General features: G+C 34.2%; 1 protein-coding gene across 6 annotated transcripts in view; it reads left to right on the top strand.

The window, feature by feature from the left end:
• ASCC3 (activating signal cointegrator 1 complex subunit 3) overlaps window positions 1-25629 on the top strand; it is a 329433-nt gene that overhangs the window by 64439 nt on the left and 239365 nt on the right. For all 6 annotated transcript variants that reach the window (XM_087865343.1, XM_045806995.2, XM_045806990.2 and 3 more), the window contains 2 exons: window positions 22887-23087; window positions 23543-23683. In XM_087865343.1, coding sequence (XP_087721469.1) covers window positions 22887-23087; window positions 23543-23683 — 342 coding nt within the window. The remainder of the gene's footprint in view (window positions 1-22886; window positions 23088-23542; window positions 23684-25629) is intronic.

Below are 25629 nucleotides of genomic sequence, written 5' to 3'. Positions count from 1 at the left end.
AATTTTAGTAATAGTGTAGTTTTAGGAAGGGATTATTTATAATTTTGACTAATGTTTAACTTGTGAGGATTTGAGAAAGTTTAATTTATAAAGCTGTGTGGAAAAATAATCTTTCCCTTCAAAAAACTTACCAAGTAGTGCCAATCCAGAATATACTGGAGACTCCATATACTCAATGTAGTTAACACATTACTGTGGTAAACTTCTACAGCCCCTTGAAAGAGTATCCAGAAACATAAATTATATCGAATGTTGTACTCTAGTGGTTTTAGAGAACATCAGTATATAGAGGAAGGTGCTAGTGTGATTTGAGTATTTAAAGTTATTTGAATGACTTCTAGTAATAGGGCATTGTTAACTAAATTGCAATGCAGATTAATGATTAACTTTGTAATCAGGTGTCCTTGGGATCTGATTTATTGATTGTCTGTAAATTGAAGTAAAAACTGTTCAGATGATCTTTTTTCTTTTTTCTTTAATTTATTTTATTTTATTATGTTATGTTAGTCACCATAGAGTACATCAAATGATCTTTTAAAATGTATTTGGAAACATCTTAATTTGTCAGAATTTAGTTTTACGTAACAATTTGCTTAGTCAAGTCTGTGAAATGTAATTGAGGTCAAATTGAAGTTCTTGGTGATCTACATTGGAGGTAGAGTTAGAATTCATGGTCTTGGAGTGCACGGGCTGGGAGGGGGTGCACGTAGGAAAAGAATTGGTATATTGAAGAAAACTTCTTAAGTCTATAATCAGACCAAACATGGGGGATGTAGGAAGGCGCATCATCTTATCCCTTTTTGTAAGAGAGGACAGTGACACCCCCCCTGTAGTTTTTCTTTTTACCAACTCCTAAATACTCACCTGCATCAAATGCATCCATATGTACCTAAAATATGCCCATTATTTGGAGAAGTATGGCAAAGATGTAAGATACCTGCAGAATATTCATGTAGATGGTGAGAGTGTTAATGTAGAGTATTTCCTAAAGACAATGTTGATAATGAGTAAGAACCTCTGATCAGTATCTCATCAGCCTTAGACTTAACACAGTTTCAATCAAGCATACATCATTTAATGGTTGTCAAACAGTTTCAGTCAAATCAGTTGATTATGGAGGCTTAAAGTATATAATCCAGCACCTTATTTTGGCACTTGTTGGCAACCTAGGTCATTTATTTTCTGTGTATCGCAGGATCTAGACATCTGGATATTAAACTCACAGAGAAGTCAAAGAAATACATAAGCAGGTACTGAACTGAAAAAAAAAATTCTTGAAGTATACATATTACTTTAAGTTAACCTTTTCTTCATGATCCCAGGGTCCTGGGATTGAGTGCAGCATCAGGCTCCCTGCTCAGAGGGGAGTCTGCGTTTCCCACTGTCCCTCCCCCCTGCTCAGTCTCTCTCTGTCTCTCTCTCTCAAATAAATAAATAAATCTTTAAAAAAAATAAAGTTAAACTTTTCTGTCACCAAATGAAGTTCCTTTATATATATATATATATATATATATATATATATATATATATATATATATATATATCATATGGAATTATTTAGAAATATCAAATAATGGAGGTAAGCAAAAAGAGCAGCAAAGAGCAGCATAAGTAACCACAGCTGACCAAAATGAACTCCATTCTACACTTATGTATGCATGTATATTTCGTTTTATAAAATGGCATTTTGTCACACATATTGTTTTTTGTGTATTTGTGTAAATATCTACATATATCTTTCCATGTCAACAGACATATCTGTAACATCATTTGTAATCACCTGTTTTATAAAATTCTGTTTTATACCTTTATTACTTTTAAACCAATTTCCTATTATTACAGTTTTAAGTTATTTTCTATAGTAAGTTTATATATTAGACCAAAATTGTAATTTTATATTAGTGGGTTTCATCCTGTGCATCAGAATTACCTGTAGATCTTTTTCAAAATCCAAGTGCCTTCTTCCCTATTAAATTATAATCTCTTGGGATGGGCCCAAATACTTATATTTTAAAGATGATTTTTGGAGCACTATAAGTGATTGTGAAATACAGCAAGTGTTGAAAACCTATAAGAGTAAATAGTTTTATACATAATTCTTTTTAAACTTTACCAGTTATTATAAGCATTTTCATCATTAAGGATTATTTTGTTTATTGTATTAAATATTAACACTTTTCATTTGAAAACATTATTAACATTCATTGTCTACATAATGAATGGATCAGGCTTCTTATTTTTCTTTCATATTTATTTCTAAATAAAATCTTTGTTCATGTTAATTTAGATTATAGGAGTAAGAGTTTTCCTTAAATGGGTTAATGCCATCTATAACCTTAATGTCTGTTTGCCACGTAACCTAATGTATTTATGGGTTCCATGGAGTAGGATGTGGAAATCAGTGGGGATCATTATTCTGCCTCCACATATGATATGGATGACCACAGTTTAACTTTTCATCTGTTGAAGGACATCAGTGTTGTTTACAGTTTTGAGCTATTACAAATTGTATAATTTTGCTTAGGCTGTCATAACCACAGGCTGGGTGGTTAAACAAGAGACGTTTATTTTTTCACAGTTCTAGAGGCTAGAAATCCCAGATCAAGGTGCTGATAGATTTACTTTCTAGTGAGGACTCTCTTCCTGGCTTGCAGACAGGCACTTTCTCACTGTGCCCCCCTGACCTCACACAGGCTCTTCCCTTTGTGGTGTTTCTTCCTCTTCTTATAAGGACACCAACTCTATTGGATTAGGACCTCACTTAGATGACCTCATTTAACCTTGTTATTTCCCTACAGGCTCTATTACCAAATACTGTCACATTGGGAGTTAAGGCTTTAATTTATGAACTTTGGGGGAATATAATTCCACCCATGATATGGATAAAGCTGCTCTAGACATTGTCTTCAGGTCTTTGTGTGAACTAGGTTTTCATTTCTTTGGAATTAATACCTGAGCATGCAATTATTGGGTCATATTGTAGCTGCATGTTTAGTTTTTTAAAAAACTACCACACTGTTTCCTGGAGTAACATTTTATATTCCCACCAGCAATCTGGTATGACTCAATTTCTCTACATACTTGCCAGCATTTGATGTAATCACTATTTTTTCTTTTTCTTTTGACCATTTTAATTTATATTTTTATATTTTATTTATATTTTTATTTTAACCATTCTGACTTAATGTAGATATTTCCCATCGTGGGTTTTTGGTTTTTTTTGTTTTTTTTTAGGATTTTATTTATTTATTTACCAGACAGAGAGAGAGAACAAGCAGGAGGAGTGGTAGGCAGAGGGAGAAGCAGACTCCCCGCTGAGCAGGGAGCTCTGTGTGGGGCTCCATCCCAGGACCCTGAGATCATGACCTAAGCCAAAGACAGATGCTTAACCCACTGAGCCACCCATGTATCCTTACCATTGTGGTTTTAATTTGCACTTCCATAAGCAGTAATAATATTGGAGAAGAATACATTCAAATGCAATATGTCATTATAAGTACATAATTAAACCGTTTGGTGTCCTGTCACTTTAGATAATGATCCCACCAGATGTCATTAGCATGAATAGTAATTTAGACCTCAGGAAAAAATGTAGGTGTTAACAGAATGTTTGTTTAGTGGATGCTTTTGTTGGTTTGGATCTTTTTTATACAAGGTGGGATCTTTATGTATCATGAAAAGTACTCCTGAAGATGGTATCTTTCTCTTTTCACTGGGTTCATATTGCATGCCATTCCTAACAATCCTATGGAAACATAGATAAAATCCTCTCCTTACTGACTGTCACATCAGATAATTTTGTCCTGGTTGCAATGCAAAGTTGAAGATTGACAGTAGAGCTGCTGGAGAGTAGTTCAGAAGAGAAATGCGAAGCACCTAAATTAAGAAAGTGGCAGCCTGTAAGTAAAATGGGATAATAGAGAATAACTTAGGTACTAGTGTATGTAACTGATTAAATAGGAGGGGATGAAGCAGAGAGAAGACTCTAGAATGACATCTAAGTTTTTGTTTGAATCTAGAATGATGTCCAGGTCATCATGGGTGAGTGATATTGTCATTTACCAAGGTGAGGAATAGAAGAAAAGGAAGGGTTTGTACATGTTAAGTCTAGGAGGCAGAAAACCACGTTGGTTAAGGACAGGGCCTTCGATTCTAGGCTGACCTCGTTTGACTTGCATCCTCCAGTTTCCAGCTCTGAGACTTTGGGCAGTTTACTGTCCTCTGTGGGATCCAGTGTTTCATTTGTAAAATTGGGATAATAGTACCTTCGTCATAGTTTGTGAGGATTAAATTTATTTATATAAAAATCTTTGAAGACTGGTACGTACTTAATACATTTTAGCTAAAATGTTAGCTTAAAATGCAAGATGTAATGGTGAAAACATTGAGGCCAGAGTGTGGATAAAACAAAAAGACTTATTGTTATTTTGGAAATTATATTTGGTAGACAAATTACTTCTGTGTTCATTTATGCTTTTTGGCTATTCTTTTATTCCAAACACATATGGGAGTAGTATTGGATACTATCCTACAAGATTGGAAGAACTGAACTTACAGTCACTCTATTAAGACATTTAGAGTAGTTTCTAATTGTTTGATAGAAACTAAAGAAACCAGTCATTATAATTACTGACTTCTGTGGTTATTCAAGAGAGACATTTTGAAAAAACTGAAATAGAATAAATATAAAAAGTACTACTTTTCTTGTTGTACTTTGTTTTCTGAACCTGAGGTGGGGATCCTAAAGCCAAAGAGTTTCTTGACACAGTTTGATCTGATCAAATTATAAAGACAAGAAAACTAAAGCATCCAGAAAAACACTTCAGAGTGTGGATCTTTTTCATGAGACCACTTTGAAATGGGTGGAATGTTGCTAAAACCTGGACATGACCCCAAATAAAAAGCCTTTTCTAAAGCATCCCACAGGGCTGGTTATTACACTGTCAAGCATATCATCAGTTTCATCAGAACCATGGCCTTGAATCACTCACTGCCTTTTTAAGAGGTGGTATCAAAAAATAATAACAAAAATATAAAGTTGAAAGTTGCAAAGTGAGTTTACAATCTTGTTTACATGGATAGGGATCTTAGTAAAGATTTCATAGATTTCATGGGGAAAGAAATGATGTAGCACAAATTAAATTTCTAACCATTTTATCAAATTCTATTTCCCTTAATAAATGCCTAGCTTCACCTGGAGATTGGGGCCATGAGAATCCTGATTCTGATATATTTGTTTGCTAGATCTTTTAGCACAGAATACCATCAAAACAAACAAACAAACAAATACGTTCTACATGTACCACACCTAGTGCACTCCTTCTACATCCTTATAATCCCTGTAATACATTGTCATTCTTTTTGCTTTAACAGTCTTTTTAAGAGATTAAGATATCTAGGGGCACTTGGGGTGTAGTCAGTTAAGCATGGAATGTGGGTTTCAGCCCGGCTTGTGATCTGAGGGTTGTGAGATCGGAGTCTGCTTGAGAGTCTCTCTCCCTCTCCCTCTGCCCCTCCTGCTCAGGTGTACTCTTTCTATCTATCTCAAATAAATCTTTAAAAAAGGATATTAAGATATCTAATAAAAACAAAATTTTTATACTTGTGTACCTATCAGGTTACCCTTTATGCCTTTGTGTAGATCAGATTTCCATCTGGTATTTGTTTCTTATAGTGCAAGCTTTTGGATGAATTCTTTCAGATTTGCATGTCTGAAAAAAGTCTTCATTTTGTCTTTGTTCTTGACAGATATTTCATTTGATATAGAATTCCAGGCTGACAGTTGTTTGTTTTTTGCCAGTCCTTATAGATGTAGCTGTGTTACATTGCTTTCATTGTTTCTAATATTTTATTCTTAATCTTCTTCTCTATGTAATATGCTTTTTTTCTGGTTGATTTTTAAGATTTCTCTTTGTTATTGGTTTTAGGCAGTTTGATTATGATGCGACTTTATATTAGCTTTCTGTCATTGTATAAGAAATTACCAAAAATTTAGTGACTTAAAACATCCATTTATTATCTCAGAGTTCTGGAAGTCTGATTTGAGTGGGGTTGACTGGGGTTCTCTGTTTACTGTTTAATAATGGCAGAACTGTTGTTTTGGCCAGGCTGATCCCGTATCTGGAAGCTCTGGGGAAGGATTCCCTTAACAAGCTCATTCAGATTGTTGGCCAAATCTACGTCCTTAGAGTTGTAGAACTGAGGTTCCCGATTCTTTGCTATCTGTTGTTCTTAGCTCCTAAATACTACCCACATTCCCTGGCATATGGCCCACTCCTGTCTTCACAGCCAAAAGGGAGTATCAAATTTCCTGTGTGCTCTAAATCTCTGACTTCTACTGACAGTGAGAAAACTCTGACTTTAAAGATTCGTGTGAATAGGTCAGATTTACCCAGATAATCTTCCTTTCTAAAGGTCGGCTGTTGCATATGGCATAATGGAATCATGGAAGTAACATCCATCATACTCATAGGTCTGGGGTTTATGCAGGCAGTACGCTGTGGAGTGTGGCAGGGATTGAGGAGGAGGTCTTGAGAGCCAGCTTAGAATTCTGCGTACCACTGCCTTGGTGTGATTTTCTTCAGGTGTTTTGTGCTTGCTATTGGTTAAGTATCTTGGATCTGTGGGTTTCTGGTTTTCAACAAATGTGGGAAATTTCCGGCCATTATTTTTACAAAAATTTTCTACCCCTTCCTCCCTTTTAGGAAGTCTTATCACAGATACATTAGGGTTCCTGCAGTTGTCACACAGCTTACTGATGTTCTGTGAACTTTTATTTTGTTTTTTATTATTTTTCTCTTTCCATGCTTCATTTTGGGTGGTTTCTATTGCCGTGTATTTTAATACATGAATTTTAATACAGAGAATTTTAATTTGCTGATCTTTTTTCTTCAATGTCTAAGATACTCTGCATACTGTTCAGTGTATTTTTCATCTAGCATTGCAGTTTTATCTCTAAAAGTGTAATTTTTTTTTTATTTGATATCTTCTATGCCTCCACTTGCACAGTCATTTCTATAGATTGGGGTCAGCAAACTTTTTTTGTAAAGGGGCAAATAGTAATTATTTTAGGCTTAGTGGACCACATAAGATCTCTGTTCAACAGTCATTATTGTTTTCTTTTTATTAAAATACCTGTTCAAAATGTAACGACCATTCTTGGCTTATAGGCCATAAAAACCAAACCAAACCAAAATAAAACAAAAACAGATGTCTGGCTAGATTTGGCCCATAGGCCATAATTTCCTGACTTTTGCTCTAGTGACTTGAAGGGTCTGTCATTTGTGTTATAACTTGATTTATTTTAGTTGATCAGATCAGTTTTTATTCTTATTATAATTTTTTCCTGCTTTTGTAGCATGCACAGTCACTTTTTATGAAAACTGGACATTGTGATTTTATCTTATTGGGTACTAGATATTTCTGTATTCTTATAAACATCCTTGAGTTTATTCCTGGAATATAGTTAAGTTACTTTGGGTCAGTTTGAGCTTTTCAGGTCTTGCTTCTAAAATTTCTTAGGTGGGCCAACACAGCATTTAAAGGCTAGTTTTGCCTCACTACTGAGACATAGCTCTTCTGAGCAAAGTACTCTGCTTAATTCCCAGTAAAATAAGAGGTTTTCCACTATGGTTGGTAAAAATGGGTGCTGTTTCAGACCCTATAGGGTGAGGTTTATTTCCTCTAATCCATTTAAGTGGTTCTTTCCCCTACCTTGGGTGCTTTTCTCATATGCTTGTGCTAGTCAGCACTCACCAAAGACTTAAAGGAGACTCTTGTGAGATCTCTGGAGCTATCAACTCTCTCCTTCTGATTATTATTATTTTTTTTTTACAATAAAAATATCTTTCCCAAATGGAGAAACTCCGCTCTAAGGGAACAAAGTAGGACATGAAGTTGATGCAGTTGAGAATTATTATTCCGTCAAAACTCACGAAATGCCTGTGTTTTAACAGAATCTTCGGTGTTTATTTATGGATTTTGTTTTTCTTTTTGAACCAAAAGCAGCAGATAACTCTGGAAATTGGGAATTATAGCAAGTTAAAAGAAGGTCTGTTTTCCCCCTTCTCTCTGAGGGAGGCCAATAGTTTATTGCATTCCCAAATAAATCATTTGTATCAAAGAAAGGAAATAATCCCGTTTTCAAAATTATAAATTATCAGAAAAGTAAGATCTGTACTTTGAAGTAAGGTCTTAAGTAAAATGAGAAAAGAAAAAAGAAGTTGATTCCAAACCATTTTTTCCCATTCTTTACCTACAGTAGTGGTTTTCACTGGGCAGACCCCCTGCCCCATCCTTCCTAAAAAACCGTTTGGCAATATCTGAAGCCAGTTTTGGTTGTCACAACTAGGAGGGTGCTACTGTCATATAGTAAATAGAAGCCAAGATGTTGCTGAACATTCCACAGTGCACGTGACAGCCTCCCAGAACAAAGAATTACCAAAATACCAATAATGCCAAGATTGAGAAACCACAATAGAACAGAGCCAAGAACTTTATATCCTCCACAGTTAGATACCTGAAAAATTGGTCCTTTTTTTTCTCTTCTAAGCATTGAATGAAATCTAAAAATACTACAAAATAAGTTTGTTAAAACTTTTAATCTCTAATCATTCCCTTCCCAAGCTTCTTTGATATTGTTGTCGCATATTTTAGTCTATCTTGTTTTAAATTTTGTCAGATATTATTATTATTGTTACTATTATTTTACGGTCAGTAATTATTTGGTTTTACCTATATATTTTGCTCACTTTTTTAATTCCATCAGTGCGTTCATGTTCTGTGACTTTTCCCTTGCCTGAATTTTCTTTAGCGAGAATCTGATACTGACAAAAATCTCTTAATTTCTGTTAATCTAAAATGCCTTTATTTTACCTTGTTCTTGAAAGATATTTTTGCTGGTAATAGAATTCTAAGTTCATACTTATTTTCTCTTAGCACACTGAAGGTATTACCCTATCACATCCTATCTTAAAACATTGAAGATGTCATTATAACATATCTCCTTTTCTTTTTTGCTTTTGAAAAGTCTGCAACCTGTGTTTTTTGTTTTGTTTTGTTTTGTTTTGTTTTTTTGAGGTAAGCTTTCTCTCTGGCTGCTTGTAAGAGCTTCCCTTTGCCCTCGGGATTTCCAATTTTATCATGTTTCTAAATAAAGCTTTTTTGTAACTTATTGTTCATTTTCTTATTCTATAACTTGTTTAACGTTGGGCGGCCAAAAGAAGGAAGGAAGAAGGATTTTACATTTTTCATGTATCTATAACTTGACAGACATTGTTAAAAATGAAAAAAGAAATAGATGAGTTTCCCCTGTCTTCAGTGAGCTTGCAGCATAGCTGGGGACAAGAAAAAGACATCTTGCTGAGTATTTACAAACAATATACCATAGAATGCACTAAGTACAAAATCAGTAGTGCAGATTTAATCAGTCGAATGGAAGGCACAGGGATTTAGCCCAGGCTGTGGCTGTTAATGACAGTTTCTTGGAGAGCATGAGGCTTGAGTTGTTTCTTGACTGCTGTGTTCAGGGGGAATTGATCTTTATCTGACCAGTGACAATGAATTTAACAATGTGTTTTTGTAATAGAGCTGGTGTGGGATGTACAGAGAAAGGAACATTTCTTGACTTTTGTGATGAAAACTTTGTGTGGACCTCGTATAAAATAGTAGAGATTATGTCTTGTCCATACAACTTTTTCTATAGAAACTTGAAAATGGTATTTCTATTTTAAAAACTTGGTCACTGTCAGGCCACTATTTTATGATTAGAGTATTATGTGACGTATTACTATGGAAAACTGTAAGGAAAACCTTAAAAATTTCTCAGCTTATTCTCAAAGGTAATTAGGGATTTTGAAGTACTCTGCTCTGTGTGAAAAGCATGCTTTTGATGGACTATATTATCTTCTGTTTTGGAGGTCAGTAAGGGTTCAGTGTGTATAAATGTGATAGATAGCTTTCTTGTAAAGTTATAAATAAAATATTTTTATTTATTTGTGACTCTCAGCAATTATTTAAATTATATGATTAAAAAGTAATGTTTACTTGTTATGAAAATGCTCTGTAGTTCAACTATATGAAACAGCTAGGTCTCATTTGAAGGGAAATTCTATCTATATTTTTCCTTATAAAGAAGAATTAATTTTGTCTCTCTGACCTGAAGTTTTTCAGGATCGTAGTATTATAAAGTCTACTGGGAACACTTGCAAACTGCTAACTAGGAAAAGGGCATCAGCTGCTTGAAAAAAAAAAAAACCTGCTAACGAGAGAAAGTTATAACTAACATCTGTGCCTCTAGCTAGGAGTAATCTAACAGAACTTTCTTTATAACATACACTTTATTGATTTTATGGCAAGAAATTAGAAGAGAGATTAAAAGCCTAAAACATATTTTGCTGTCCCAAGAATGATAATTTTAGAACTCAAATGAATTCAGAAGTCTGAAAAATAGATGATTTTAACTTGTAATGTGAGAATTTCAAATTGCTTTAGAAATAGACTTAGTCCATATCTTCCAATATATTTATCTATGTATTGTGGTTACACAGACCACAATACACAGACCACAATAATAAACAGAAATATTTGATATGATTGTGTTTTGCTATTTATAGATTTTCATTATTTTCCTCTGGAAATATGCATGGATTGGTTATCAGTCATCAGTAATCATTTGAGTTCCTGATTGATACAAGGCATTGTGCTAGGAGGTATGATGGGCACAAAGCAGTTTAGAATTATGATCCTGCCTTTAAATGAAATTTATCCAGTTAGGCAAGGAGAACTGAGGTTAAATTCCACTCTTCACCATTGGCATGTTTTGTGATGTGTATCAGATTACATAGCACCTCTAAATTTCAGTTATCTCATCAGACTATTTATTCTGAAGATTATGTGAGTCAACACACAGTGTGGCGGTGTGTCTGATACATTTTAGGTGATCAGTTAATTCCCAGCCTAAGTAATACTTATATAAACTGTTCTTACATCGATAGCTGAGTTTTGCTGTTTTATCTGGAAAGAGTACACTTTGAGTCTTTCTGTTAAGAGATGTTGATAGGTGGAATTATTTTGGTATAAATAACTCTTCAAAATTCCTCAAAGTTGAATGCTGAAGTAGTGTAGGAGACAGTTTTAATTAATAAAGATAAAGCAAAGTGACTTATATTTCTTTAGTTAATACTTTTCATTTTATTAGGTACCATGTATTGCATTTTCTAAACTTAATTCCCTTGTGTAAACCCTGCAAGCAAGTTTAGAGAGAACAAGTTTAAATTTCATCCAATGGTGCAAATTTCAGTGACTAAACATAGGCTACCTTGCCTTTTAAATTAAAAAAAAAAAAGATTTATTTACTTATTTTAGAGAGAGAGAGAGCGTATGCAATAGTGTGGGGAGGGACAGAGGGAGAGGGGAAGCAGACTCCCCGCTGAGCGGGGAGCCTGATGTGGGGCTCGGTCTCAGGAACCCGAGATCATGACCTGAGCCAAAACCAAGAGTCGGACATTTAACCAACTAAGCCACCCAGGTGCCCTGTTTTTACATTCTTAATAAACTGTTACATTGTTGATAAATTTCAGAGTTATATGAAAATAATAATAATTATATAAGTTGGGATAATTTAAATATATTGGGGAAAATCATTGTATAAAGAAATCTCAATGTATTCTTAAGCAATCTACATAATCATCATGTTTTATTACATAAGTGTTATGATTTCGTCCTTGAAATGTTTTGCTTATCCTTTCAAATCTCTGCATACTATTCAGGAGGTTCAAGCAAAACATTTTTTCTTTTAGGGACCCCCTTACTAAATGTATGCCTTCAACTTGATATACATGTTTCAAACAAAAGTTTTTCTCAGTAAAATATACTTTGTTTTTTTCCAGAGTAGGTTATGTTAAATTATTAAAGAACAGATGACTAAGAAAACCTAGTCACTGTGTTGGGAGGTGGGTAGGGAAAGTTAGGGTAACAGTTCTCAGTCTTGCTTGTGCTTGATAATCACTTGGGGTGCTATTAAGAAATGTACAAATTACCATTCCCACCCTAGACAATTGAATGAAAACCTCAAGGGTTGAGTTCTGAAAATGTCATTTTAAAGAGCATGCACACTCCCTACCCCAAGTATGAGGAGCCTCTTCCCCAAAGCCCTGGCTTCCTCAGCATACCCTCAACTGAGTGCCTCTCTGGCAGTCTTCAACTAAATCCTTTCCCTATTCTTTTGAGTGGTGTGTTCAATGTATTTGGAACCCTACTGTTTGAGCTTCAGATATCATGTGGAGAAACAAGTAGTAAATTTCAGCTTAAGGCAGTAATTTATAAATCCACTTTACTGCTTGTTTCTCCAATAAATAAAATAATTATCAGATTTTCCATTTTATAGAAATGAGTTAATGATGTTACATTGTGTATTTAAAATGTTAGAAATTTTAAAAGGTACCAATTTAAATAGGTATTTTGAAAATTTCTGATCTTCAGGAAGTCAATACCAAGTATGTTCTTAAGCATTGAAATACACACATACACACACACTAAACTGACCACTCTAAATAAGTCATTAACACTTTTGTTATATAATACATGCTTTTGCTAAGTTGTTATTATTTATATTGAATGAATTCTTGACTTGAAATCAAACTAAGTTATTCCAGTATTGTGAGATTAAATGCAAGTGGAAGTAATCTCGTATCACTCAGACCAATTCATCTGAGGATTCTATTAATGATGAAATTTTCTTGTTTAAGAAGATGTAAGTTTAAAGTGACATCCTTGCTTTAATTAGTTTTGGAAAGTTTAAAGTCATATATACTGTAAGAAAATTGAAATTAAGAAATTACCCATAATTTAATATCTATAACATTGAGCTTAACCATGTAAGTGCCAAAATATTTATCCCTTCTGAAGGTTCCAAGTAAGCTAGTGGAAATAACTTAAAGGTTAAACTCAGAGCTGAAACCAGTTATTACCATAAATATCAGCCAAGAATCTGAAAATGACATTTTCTTTGTAGGATTCAACAGAATTTGACAGAGACTGTTGTGCTTCTATTTTATTGCAGTGATTAGAAGTGCAGCTGTTTATTAGACGGCAGGTCCCTCAGTTTGGACCAAAATGACTGCTTTTTTTTTTTTTTTTAAGATTTTATCTGACAGAGAGAGAGACAGCGAGAGAGGGAACACAAGCAGAGGGAGTGGGAGAGGAAGAAGCAGGCTCCCCACTGAGCAGGGAGCCCAACAGGGGACTGAACCCCAGGACCCTGGGATCATGACCTGAGCCAAAGGCAGATGCTTAACGACTGAGCCACCTAGGCACCCCCCCAAAATGACTGTTAGTAATACCAAATAAATAACGGTGTCCTATATTTTTAAGCTATAACACTTATACTGATATCCTGGAGGGAGACTTAGGTACATGTCAGTATGAGTTCATCTCCCTTGTGAAACTAATATATTAACTAAATAGAAAATACCAGATTCTTAACCTTCAATTTTTCTTCTGCTTTAAGCCTCTGAAGTGTGTGTACTTAATTATAATACTGGTTTTGTGAAATCAGCCCTGTCTCATTATGGTAATGAGTTCTAACGACAAGCAAACCCAACCTACACAGATCAAACCCCTAACTGAGGTCACTTTTACTGTCTTCTTGTGTGCTGTGAATGTGACTGTTGGCACAGCATTTTGGTGTCACTTCAGATGACATCTGACATGCTAAATTGTTGTTAAGAGTGTGCTGATAGACACCCAAATGTGCAGTCTCAAGAGTTTATCAGTGGACCTTGTTATGTGCAGCCAGGGTTTTGTTGGTCTTAAAATTGCCTCTTGAGAACTTTTTCTTCAGTTTTCCCTAGTATTCAAGCCTTAGCTCCAACTCAGGAACAAGGAATCTAACTTCCCCCTCCAAGAAGAGGTTAGTACACCTCTCTGACACCCATTGTACCTTCAGTTCTCATTAAATATGGTATTGCTATTGTTTGTCATTCTGTCCTTGTTTTTCTTTTTCTCTTCAAGGACATTAATAGCGTCTTATTTATCATTTTGTGATCATGTAGTGGAGTATATTTAGAAGACTCATCTATTTAGTTGGGCTTATTTTTTATTTATTTTTTTATTATGCTTCTTAGATGGAGTATTTTCAGAATGAAAGAATTTTCAGGAATTGATACTAAGGGCGTATTAAGTATTTCCAGTTACTATTTTAATGATGTAAATGCATTCAGTTAAATAATATGGAAGGATTATGAATTATGCATTATGATTTCTAATGGCTTTTTGTCATATGTAATAACTTACCTGATTTTCACAAAATCTTACAATCTCACTTCCTTCAAAGATTTAATAGTAGATTACTCTCCTGAGGCCTTTTGTTGTTAAGATTTAATTTCCTCTACCCAGATTGTCTGGTTCAAAATGAATTATTATGAAACATTAAAATGCACGAATCTCCAGTAAAGAGAAACTGGCCATAGACTTTCTTTTCTCTTAATTAGCAGAATTCAGTAATTGTTCAGTGCATTTTCAGGGCGGGAGTACAAATTGGAAATTTGGTGTTTGGTAAAGATGTTGGACTCTTTATATGAGATAATGAAAAAGGGTGAATCAGTTAATTTGTATTAGCATAAAAACATTATGTATTTCTATCAAGAAACAAATTATGTTATTTTTAATGCATTAAGACAGTATTGAGTACATCTTCCTTTTGTTTATTATTAAGATAAATTTTATTTAAATAAAAGCATTTTTGTGGGGCTGAGTATAAAATCTGTTCGCTACAAAAAAAGCAATATCTAAAAAGTAATATTTACAATTATAAAACAGAAAGTGAAAGTTTTATTATAATCCCAACTCCAGTGAAGCAGTTTGATATATATCTTTCCATATTTTTTTTATATATTAACAAATATTTAATTATGTTACTGTTCTGTGGCATGCTTTTTTTTTTTCTTTTGGATACAGTTTCCTGTAAGCACAAATATGTTCTTCATTCTGTTTAACTACTATAATTCATGAAGAATGTAATATGAATTACTTATCCCAACCCATTATTTGTGGACATTCAACTTCTGTTTTTTCTTGTGAATGTGGTTGTAGCAAATATCTTTGTGCTTATTTACCTAGCATTTTTGTTCAGTTAGTTTAACTTGGCTAAATTTTTAGAAGTGGGATTTTTAGGTTAAATATATGCAAATTTATTAATCTTAATCATTTACAAGTGATGTATGTAATGCATACGAAGATATAAATATTACCAAGAATAATCAGTTTTTTGAAAATTGTAAACACTCAGCTTAATGAAACATCTTATTCTATTTGCTTTTATTCAATTATTAATATGGTCAGTATGTTCATTGACTTTACATTTTTATTTTTATAAAATTAACTTCATTAAAAAATCAGCATAACAAATAAAAGTGTAAAGTAATGAAATTAGTAAACCTTCTAAGTTTTTAACTTGGATTTTCAAATTTGGACTTTGGTATTAGACACCGTAGTTCCAGTCTTTGCTCTAGTTGCTGTTTACTGGCCATTTATCCTTGGGCTGATTCTTCAAACCTTCTTCACCCAGTGTCCCCATCTTTAAAATAAGGACAGGCACTTGTAGTGATGAGCACTGGGTGTTGTATTTTAGTGATAAATCACTAAAGTCTACACCTGAAACTAATATTACACTGTATGTTAACTAACTGGAATTTAAATAAAAACTTGAAGAAATTTAAAAAAATAAAATAAGGACAGTAAAAAGACCTATGTCATGGTGTTACTTTGGGTGTTAAATGAAGTCATCCCCTTAAAACATTTAAAACAAAGCCATATTGATCACATATTATGTGATCAATAGAAATGCTAGCTATTACTATTATTAAGTGGATTAATGAACAATTACCAACTTAAATAATAAGGAATATATTTTCTTATGTATTCGTGATCCAAGATCATTGAAGATAACATTTTAGTATTTGTGTTATATCGTGTTAGCTTACTGACCTTGACACAGAGCATCTAGTTTGGGATTGTCATATTCAGTGAGGTAGCATGTCAAGTCTTTTCTGTTTCTTCTAAAGGTTAGGGTATGGAGGTGTGTAGTAGTAGATGTATAGTTGGGGACCAAGTAACAGGCTCCTTGTAATCCAGATTCACCTGCTGCACCATGTGTTGTTGAGGACAGAGAAAAAGTCCTCACAGCTTGAGACTTCATAGTTAGTGTTCAATATACATTGAATGAATGGGAGGGTACATTTTAGATGATGGCAGGAAATAGAGTTTAAGTTTTGCATTTAACAGCAGTCTCATTCTGTGATGAGACCATAGAGTCTTAGGTGAGGCCACAGGCCTAATGTAACAGGTATTGGAGGTAAGAAGAAGAACCTGCTTTTTCTTCTATTCCTAAACTTGTCAGAGATGCCTTTAAGTAGCTAGGTATATTATGATCAAAAATAGGTGTCAAGGAGGAGAGTGAGTGGAGGGATACATGATTTAAAATAATTTGAAGAGTCTTTAGAAGAGTAACTCAATTTATCTTTTTGTCTCTGGAGGGTAAAATTGTAGGAATAATGAGAACTTTTTAACATGAAATATTTTTGAAATACAGAAGAACTCACTTAGGCTTCTCTATTTAATTAGATACTTCTTTAATTTCCCATTTTTTAAAGAAGTCACTTGTATCTCTTTTTGTGTCTCTTTTTGCATAGGTATTATCATGTTTCAGAAAGTAGAAACCTTTAAATAGTGAAAAGTCTCCTGTTTTATCTCTGTTCTTCATCTGCCCAGATCCCTACTTCCTTCTTTAATAACCACTATGTTTAGATTTTATATATTCATCTTAAATCTTTAAAAACAATTACAAATATAGATTCTTATTCCCTTCTTCTCACCCCCACCAAATGTAAATAAAAAATAGCATATTAAATCCTGTTTCGCACCATAACAAGATATTTTCAGAATAGGAAATGTTCTTATTCTGCACAGAGGTTTTCTTTTCTCAGCATAGAGTTTTGTTTTGTTTTTTTAAAGATTTTATTTATTTATTTGACGGAGTTAGAGACAGCCAGCTAGAGAAGGAAGACAAGCAGGGGGAGTGGGAGAGGAAGAAGCAGGCTCATAGTGGAGGAGCCTGATGTGGGGCTCGATCCCATAACGCCGGGATCACGCCCTGAGCCTAAGGCAGACGCTTAACCGCTGTGCCACCCAGGCGCCCCTGCATAGAGTTTTTTTATGGCCTCATAGAATTCCATTGTATTGATGTGCCATACTTTATTCACTTTATTGATGACATTCGGTACCACAGATAATTTTGTGATTAGTAATCTTAGAAGTGCACAGTTTTGCATGTGTGCAAGGATGCTTTTTTTAAAAAGTAGAATTTCTAAGCCCAAGATTATATACATTTGTGAGAGAAAGATTGCTGTGTTCCCAAAATGAGATGTCATATTTTGAAAGAATGCTCTTGTGTTCATTGGAAAATGTTTATAACATTTGTTTTCAAACTGTTATTTCACATTTTGATTCAATCACCCAAACACAAAAAAAATCTTATGTAACAGTATTTGCCCTTATCATATGTAATATGCTGCACTTTTTTTCGTTTTCTGTTCTTTCAGAATGCTGATCACAATCCACTAAATTGGTTTCATAACCCACTAGTGGAGGGTAACCTTTTGTGTGAAATACACTGACCTGGAGTTTAGTTGACCAACTTTGTTATATGTAGTAGGGGGATCCCTAGCTGGACTGTATAGTCTCCTAAGAATTCCCTATAGTTCTCTTGCGGCTAAAATAAAGAAAGAATCATAGTTTTTACTGATTTTTAGAAAGTCTCTCAGAAATGATGTTTTGTTATCTTTGGACTCAGAGGTTATGATATTTTAAAATAATAGCATATATATCATATATTGCTATAGCTACATAAAAAGATACAAATATGTAAAAATATAGGTATAAAATTTTTCTTGGATTGGGTATAAGTCAGTCAAGCAATTTCTTGAGGATAAATGATTTCTTTTTTTTTTTTTTAAAGATTTTATTTATTTATTCAACAGAGATAGAGACAGCCAGCGAGAGAGGGAACACAAGCAGGGGGAGTGGGAGAGGAAGAAGCAGGATCACAGCAGAGGAGCCTGATGTGGGGCTCGATCCCACAACGCCGGGATCACGCCCTGAGCCAAAGGCAGACGCTTAACCGCTGTGCCACCGAGGCGCCCCAGATAAATGATTTCTTGAGGATAAACAGTAAAGATAGAATATTAAATATTTCTGACCATAATTTTTATGTATTCTTCATAAGTTGTGAAATCCTATGAGATGCTACGTATTTGATTATTTTTAGAGTTTCTAATGCTATCTTAGTGTCAAGAAGATTATAAAAATGTAAAAAGTATGTTTCAAAACACTGCCTTTTTTTTCCCCCAGAGCAAATGTATCAGGGGCTGATGTCCAAAGTAATTTCTAGTTTCACTGGAAGCCACAGTGAACGAATGTAGAAAAAAAAGATAGTTTGGCTAATATTTATGATATCTGATAGAAAACATTTATCACACTTAAATAATGTTAGCAGAATAATATATACCCAGCTCCTGTTCTGGAGTTAGTCATTGTGCTTAACATGGAGTGTCTTAAATATTGCTTAATTTACGAAAATTCATCAGTGATGCAGCTCACAGATGATAATTGGTTTAATTAGAATGACTCAACGGAAACAAGTACAGGAAAAAATAATCACTGAATATTTTCGTTGTGCCAGATACTATGGTAGGTATTAGGAAGATGAATATGAAAAACATAATTGCCAGCCCTTAGTACTCTCATATTTTTTTTTTTAGAGATTTATTTATCTTTCAGAGAGAGAGAGAGAGAGCATGAGCGGGAGGGGCAGAGGGAAGGGAGAGAGAGAATCTCAAGCAGACTCCATGCTGAGCATGGAGCCTGACATGGGGTTCAATCGCAAGACCTTGAGATCATAACCTGAGTCAGACGCTTAACCGACTGTGCCACCCAGGTGCCCTAGTACTCTCATATTCTAGAGGGAAATAACTCCTTATATTTATCATTTAGCACTTTAGAGACTGTAAGTAGTTTTTGTTTGATCAGGTGAAGTTCTTGTCAACCTTTAATAAAGGTGAGTAATAGGGTTGGGACTTAAGTTTAGTATAAGATGCATGTTTAGACCTAACTGTTGTAGACTTTGGGTTGGAGTATAGAATTAAGTATTAGTGATTTAGTCAATGTTGGAAAAGAATATTAATTCCAGTCTTTAACACATGCAACAAGTGATTACTTGTTTTTTTGTTTCTTTGCTTACTAAGGATGATTTTATTAAGAATAAGAGGTCAGATAAAACTACTGTTCTTTCTGTTCCCCAAATCATCCTCGATGTAGTTCATCTGATTCCATGACCCTCAAATTTGGCAGGGCCTTTGAGACCACGTTAAGGATTTTGTATGCTGTCCTAAGAGCTTTTCCTGCAATTTAGTCTGCTATGTTATGACAATATATTTATCAATTTTAAAACATTATATAAGTTAGTTGGGTGCTTTCTAGAGCTGCACTGTTTTGTACACTAGCCACCAGCTACATGTGCTGTTGAACAGTCTTGAGGGAGGTAGGGTGGAAGGATAGGCAAAATAGGGGAAAGGGATTAAGATTATATATATACTTCCAGTTATATAAAATAAGTAAGTCACAGAGATGAAAGTACAGCATAGGGAACATAGTAAGATTATAATAATTTTGTATGGTCACATGATAGGTGACTACACCTATCATGGTAAGCATGTTGTAATGTATAGAATTATGAAATCAGTATGTTGTACACCTGAAACTAATATATGTCAACTGTATTTTATTTTTAAAAAATTTAAAACCAAAAAAAAAAAAAGAAATATGGCTGGTCTGGATTGAGATGTGCTTTAAGTGTAAAATACACTTATTTCTCAGACTTGTTATATAAAAAGAAAAATAATTTTTATTATGTATTAAGAAGAATATTTTAGATACATTTGGTTAAATAAAATTTTTGTAAAATTAATTTCAATTTTTAAAAACTTTTTAATGTTTCTACTGGAAAGTTAAAATTTACATTTAGGTTTACATTTCCTTTTTGAATTTTTATTATTGAAGTGTAATGTGACATTTTATTTTACGTTTGCTACTAATGTGAAACCTTGGGAAAGTCACCGTAACTTTCTGAAAACGAAGTGTTGTTTTTTTTTTTTTAAGACTTTATTTATTTGAGAGAGAGAAAATGCATAAGTCGGGGGGTTGCAGAGGGAGAGGGAGGAGCAGGCTGAGCAGGGAGCCTGACACGGGGCTTGATCCTCAGACTCTGGGGTCATGACCTGAGCTGAAGGCAGATGCTTAACCAGCTGAGCCACCCAGGTGCCCCCTGAAAATGAGTTTCTTAAAAAAAAATCCTTGACTTTTCTGTTGACCTCCAAAGTCAGATGCAATTGCCTGTTTGAAATTTCTATTTGGACAGATAATAAGTTCTTAAAATATAGTGTTTTTTTCTTTTCCTCTCTCAGTCTGTCCTCTTAATCTTCCTTATATAGCATCAGTAGAACTGCCAGCCATCTACTTAAGGGAAAGCCATCGTCTTTGATATATCTTTTTTTGTTTTAACCCACTCTCTCACATTTAAGTCGTTATTGAATCCTGTTAGCTGCACCTGCACTCGTGTAATATAAACCAGCATCATCCTCCGTCTGTACTATTAGCATAGTTGTCTACTGTTTCCCAGTCTGTTCTTCACATGGTAGCCAAGTAGACCTTTAAAAAATATATTTGTCATACCTCTACTTAAAGTCATGTAGAGACCTTCTTTTGTATTGTGAATAAAAATTCAAGCTATTCACCATGACTTACATTTTCTCCATGACTCCTATCTCCCTTTCCTAACTGTTAATGCCCTCTTCCTCTGTATTACACTGTTCCTTGAAACGGAGGTATATGTGAAATGACCTCCAAAGGCCGTAGGAGCTCTAAGACCAAAGATAAAGGCCGACAAGTCCAGCTTGACAAGAAATGGCTTATTAAGGGGACTTAGGGATAGAAGTGTGTCTTGGGCAGCTGCAAGAGGAGTAGATCTCTACAACCGCATTTCCTTTGAGACTTGCTTTTATAGCCCTAGAGACTGGGAGTCTGTGCGGGGGGCAGTCCAAGAGGAGAATGTTTAAGAATAAATGTGCATCATAGTCCTATCTCTGGAGGCACATCAAGGATGTTATGTCCTAAGGGTGTACTTAAGGGTGTGGCTAAATAAAAGAAAAGGATGTGGGAGGGGAAGGGGGCTGTGCTGTAGAAGTTTCAGGTCACAGAACCCTCATTGTGATAGATTTGTCCAAAATGGCATTTAGGTTCACATTTATAGCATGTATTAAAAATTAATTCATATCCCTGTTTGAAATAATCTGTTAATTCATATCAGTGTTTGAAATAATCTGAATGTGTATTTTTTCTCTCCTACTTTTATTACAAATTGTATCTTTTTGACCATTTAAACAATAAATAAATGTTGCACAATAAATATTTGCCAAGTGAGCAGATGATGATCCCAGCCATGAATGAAAAGTGTGATTTTCTTTAATATATCCTATTAAGAAGGCCCAAAGTCATCTGTTTTAGAATGATTACTGAAAATGGTTTTATACACATGCAAACAGTAAGTAAAGACCATTAAATGAAAAAAAACCCTAATTATCTGAAATTATTTAATTATCTAATGGATACTCAAAGATGTTAAATAAAATATTCATATAAATTGTTTTATTTTTAACCCCATGGCTATGACACAGTTTATGATGTGGAACATGCTTTGTGAGGGATATTCGAGTGGTGGCAAGAGAGAGCACGAGCAGGGAGAGGGGGGCAGAGGGAGAGGGAGAGGCAGGCTCCCTGCCGAGCAGGGACCCTGGGATCATGACCTGAGCCCAATGCAGATGCTTAACTGACTGAGCCACCCAGGTGCCCCCAGGTATTTTTCTAATATTCTGTTTCTTTCACCTGAAATGGCATTCTTCTTAGTTCATCTCTCTCCCTTCAAATACCTCAGCACCTGAGTCCTGTCTTTATTATAGAAAACTAAAATGATACAATTTTTCCCCTGTAAGCCACAAGCTAATACATTTTAAGGATCATTTTAGATACTCTCTAACTTTTGTTAGGAAAATGAATATTTATACTGACATAAGTCCTTAGTGTATTTATAAGTGGTCAGTAAATGATTGTTGAATAGAATGTGATAGACCTCAGTATGTACTGGGTTTATCAGTATATTCTTCTAATGCTTTAGTTTGCTTCTTCCTTGAACTATGACCTTGAAGAACAAAATAAACAAGTTTCTTATTCAGGGCTGAGTATAGGTTGTTTCCGAACTGCTATATATTTTGGTTAGATCCAGGTTACTGTTTCTTTGGAGGATACTATGTGTAAAATGCATATCTTCTTAAAGATTTTTTCCCTTATTTAATTGGTTTATCAGTAAATAAACATTTATTTAGAGGCCTATGATGTTGCTGGTATTTGGTTAGGTATTAGGATAATACAAAAAGTAATAAAACTGAATCTTTAGTTTCAATCCAGTGGGCCAGATAAATATATATGAACCAATCCTCTCGTGCACAAAGATACAGGTATATAGTATCATTATCATGTTTTCAAATTTAGTGAGTATGCAACTCCTAAATGCATTAGAATCGTATTGTGCTTGTGAGTTCTCAACTTCACACTTTGGTTCAAATGTTGGATATATTGAGAGACTGAACAAATTAGTCGTCTTTTTTTTTTTTAAATCAAAAGTAGTAAATGTTTGCATTTAATATTTTGTATGGGTCCTTCACATTATCGTTTATAGTGAGTCATGTTTTGTTTTGTTTTCTCTCTCTCTCTCTCTTTAGATTGGACAGCTGGCTTTTAAAGGAATGAGGAGACTCAATAGAATCCAGTCAATCGTGTTTGAGACTGCCTACAACACCAATGAGAATATGCTGATTTGTGCCCCTACTGGGGCTGGAAAGACCAACATTGCAATGCTTACAGTTTTGCATGAAATACGCCAGCATTTTCAACAAGGTGTTATCAAAAAGAATGAATTTAAGGTAGGAAATTAACAAGACAGACCACAACTTTTTAAATCGTAAAAATTAAAATCATTTGTAGTTGTACATGTTACATGAAATCTGGAAATTTTTAAGGCTATTATTCATGATGTCATGTAAAGATTGCTGCTCGATTTACTCTCTTACTAGTAAGGCAGTCCCTATTTGTGTTATGAAAATCCTATTACCCCTGTGAAACACTGTGAAAATACATTTAGCTTTGAAGCAGAACCAATGTTCAAAGTGATGAGGCTGTATAAACAAACGCCATTGTCCTTTCAGCTGCGCACACCTACCTAAGAAAGAGAAGTACTTTGCAGATACCACTATTAGGATTTTTTACTCTTAGTGGCTACAATTATATTTCACAATAAATTGTGACTTATGTTGAATGCTGTGAAACAAATGACTTCCGGTTTTTGCTCATTCATCAAGGTCGTGTTTCCTTGGCACAGATTGTATATGTTGCTCCAATGAAAGCCTTGGCAGCTGAAATGACAAATTACTTCAGCAAACGTCTAGAGCCACTGGGCATCGTTGTGAAAGAACTGACTGGGGATATGCAGTTGTCAAAAAATGAAATTTTACGAACTCAGGTATGTTGTATACTTAGATTTTTTCTTTAGTAACATTTTTTTTTTCCGGTTAAACACAATACAAATGTAATGAAATTCTTTTATTTGTAATCACATATTACCTCTACAAAAGAGGTTTTTGCTGGTGCTTTGTCCAATTTTATCCCTTCTAACTTCTGTGATTCCTGCGTGTCTTAAGTATTGTTAGATGCCTGGTATAAATTTTAAGTTCATTGATAGTAAATGTTGTTCTTTTAAAACAGTAGAGAATGAGAATGTGGATAAGACCAGACTTCAATTTTAAGAGCAGGAAAATATATAGATCCTTAAATGATCTGACTAGTATTCTAAACTATTCCATAAGGATTGCTTAACATATAATAAAAATTTTTAGTCATTCTTTTTTTATCAAATAGGAAGTTATTAAATCACACACTGTATATAGCACTATATTGGATGAAATGCATGACAACAAAGATATTTAAGATACAGTTCCTGCCTACAAGGATCTTAAATTATGACTGAATAGACAAAAAACTATATTAGAGCTGCAACTAGATTATCATTGGATGGAACATGTAAGTAAGGTAATGTTCATAATGCTTTGAAAAAGTACAATAATGGATAACCAAATATTAATGGGAAAATCCAGCCTCAGCGGTGAACTGGAGTGGGAATAAGGGAATATGCTGGCTGATCAGCCTGGCATCTTTGCCAACCTCTTTTCTGGTACATAGTTGCCTGTCCTTGCTGGTTATTAAATGTGTATTTTAAGCCTTATACCTGATATGTAATTAATACTATTAGAGTTTAAAGTCAGCGGTTGGGGAATGGGCAGTTGGAGAAAGCTAGTCAAAAGGTACACACTTCCAGTTATGAGATAAGTAAGAAGTAGGTCTATAATGTGCACCATGATGAGTGTAACTAACTCTGCTGTATGATATGTAGGAAAGTTCTTAAGAGAGGAGATCCGAAGAGTTCTCATCACAAGGAGAATTTTTTTTTATTGTATTTATATAAGATGATGGATGTTAACTAAACCTAGCATGATAATCATTTCACAGTGTATGTAAATCAAGTCATCATATTGTGCACCTTAAACTTATACAGTAATGTATGTGAGTTATTTCTCAGTGGAACTAGAAAAAACAAACAAAAACGGGCAGAGGAAGTGAATAGACATTTTTCCAAAGGAGACATACAAATGTACAGTAGGTATATGTGAAGATGTTCAGCACGACTAATCAGCAAGGAAATGCAAATCAGCACAATGAAATATCCCCTCACACTTGTTAGAATGACTATTATCAAAAAGAAAAGAGACAAGAAGTGCTGGCAAACGTGGAGAAAAGGGAACCCTTGTGTACTGTTGGTGGGAATGTAAATTGATGCTGTCACTGGAAAACAACATGGAGGTTCCTCAGAAAACTAAAAATAGAGCTACCATATGATCCAGCAATTCTACTCCTGGTATATATCCAGAAGAAATGAAATTAGGGTCTCAAAGATCCCATATTCATTACAGTCTTATGAACAACAGTCAAGAAAAAAAAATTCTGTTAGAGTTTGAAGATTTATTTGACGATCAGATCCCTATTTCAGTTGTAGTTAGATAAAAGGCAGTGATCAGGATGTGACTCTGGTTATTTTTAATATCCTTTTTATTTTATGAAATAATGTAGGGGAGTATGTTAATGTTTTAGAGTCTGTCACTGACAGTTTTTTAAAAATCTATAATTTGACAAATAGCTTTGTATTTCAGAAAGAGGTAGCAGAAGGAAAAACTTAGTAGAGCCAACAACATAGTTTTTATATTTAAGATATGTAGAACTTTGTGTTTTCCCATTTACATTATAACAAAATCTCAGGTTTACTTATTTTGTTAGCATAAATAGATTTTTAACTGCTGAAAATGATCAGTGGTAGAGCAAACATTTGAATTTTTACTACATATTTATAAGTTCAGG

The sequence above is a fragment of the Ursus americanus genome, chromosome 11, assembly GCF_024610735.1.
Source record: "Ursus americanus isolate L20-20 chromosome 11, mUrsAme1.1.p, whole genome shotgun sequence".
Classification (NCBI taxonomy): domain Eukaryota; kingdom Metazoa; phylum Chordata; class Mammalia; order Carnivora; family Ursidae; genus Ursus; species Ursus americanus.
The sequence above is the reverse complement of the archived record's forward strand: the minus strand, read 5'-3'. Positions and strand labels throughout refer to the sequence as shown.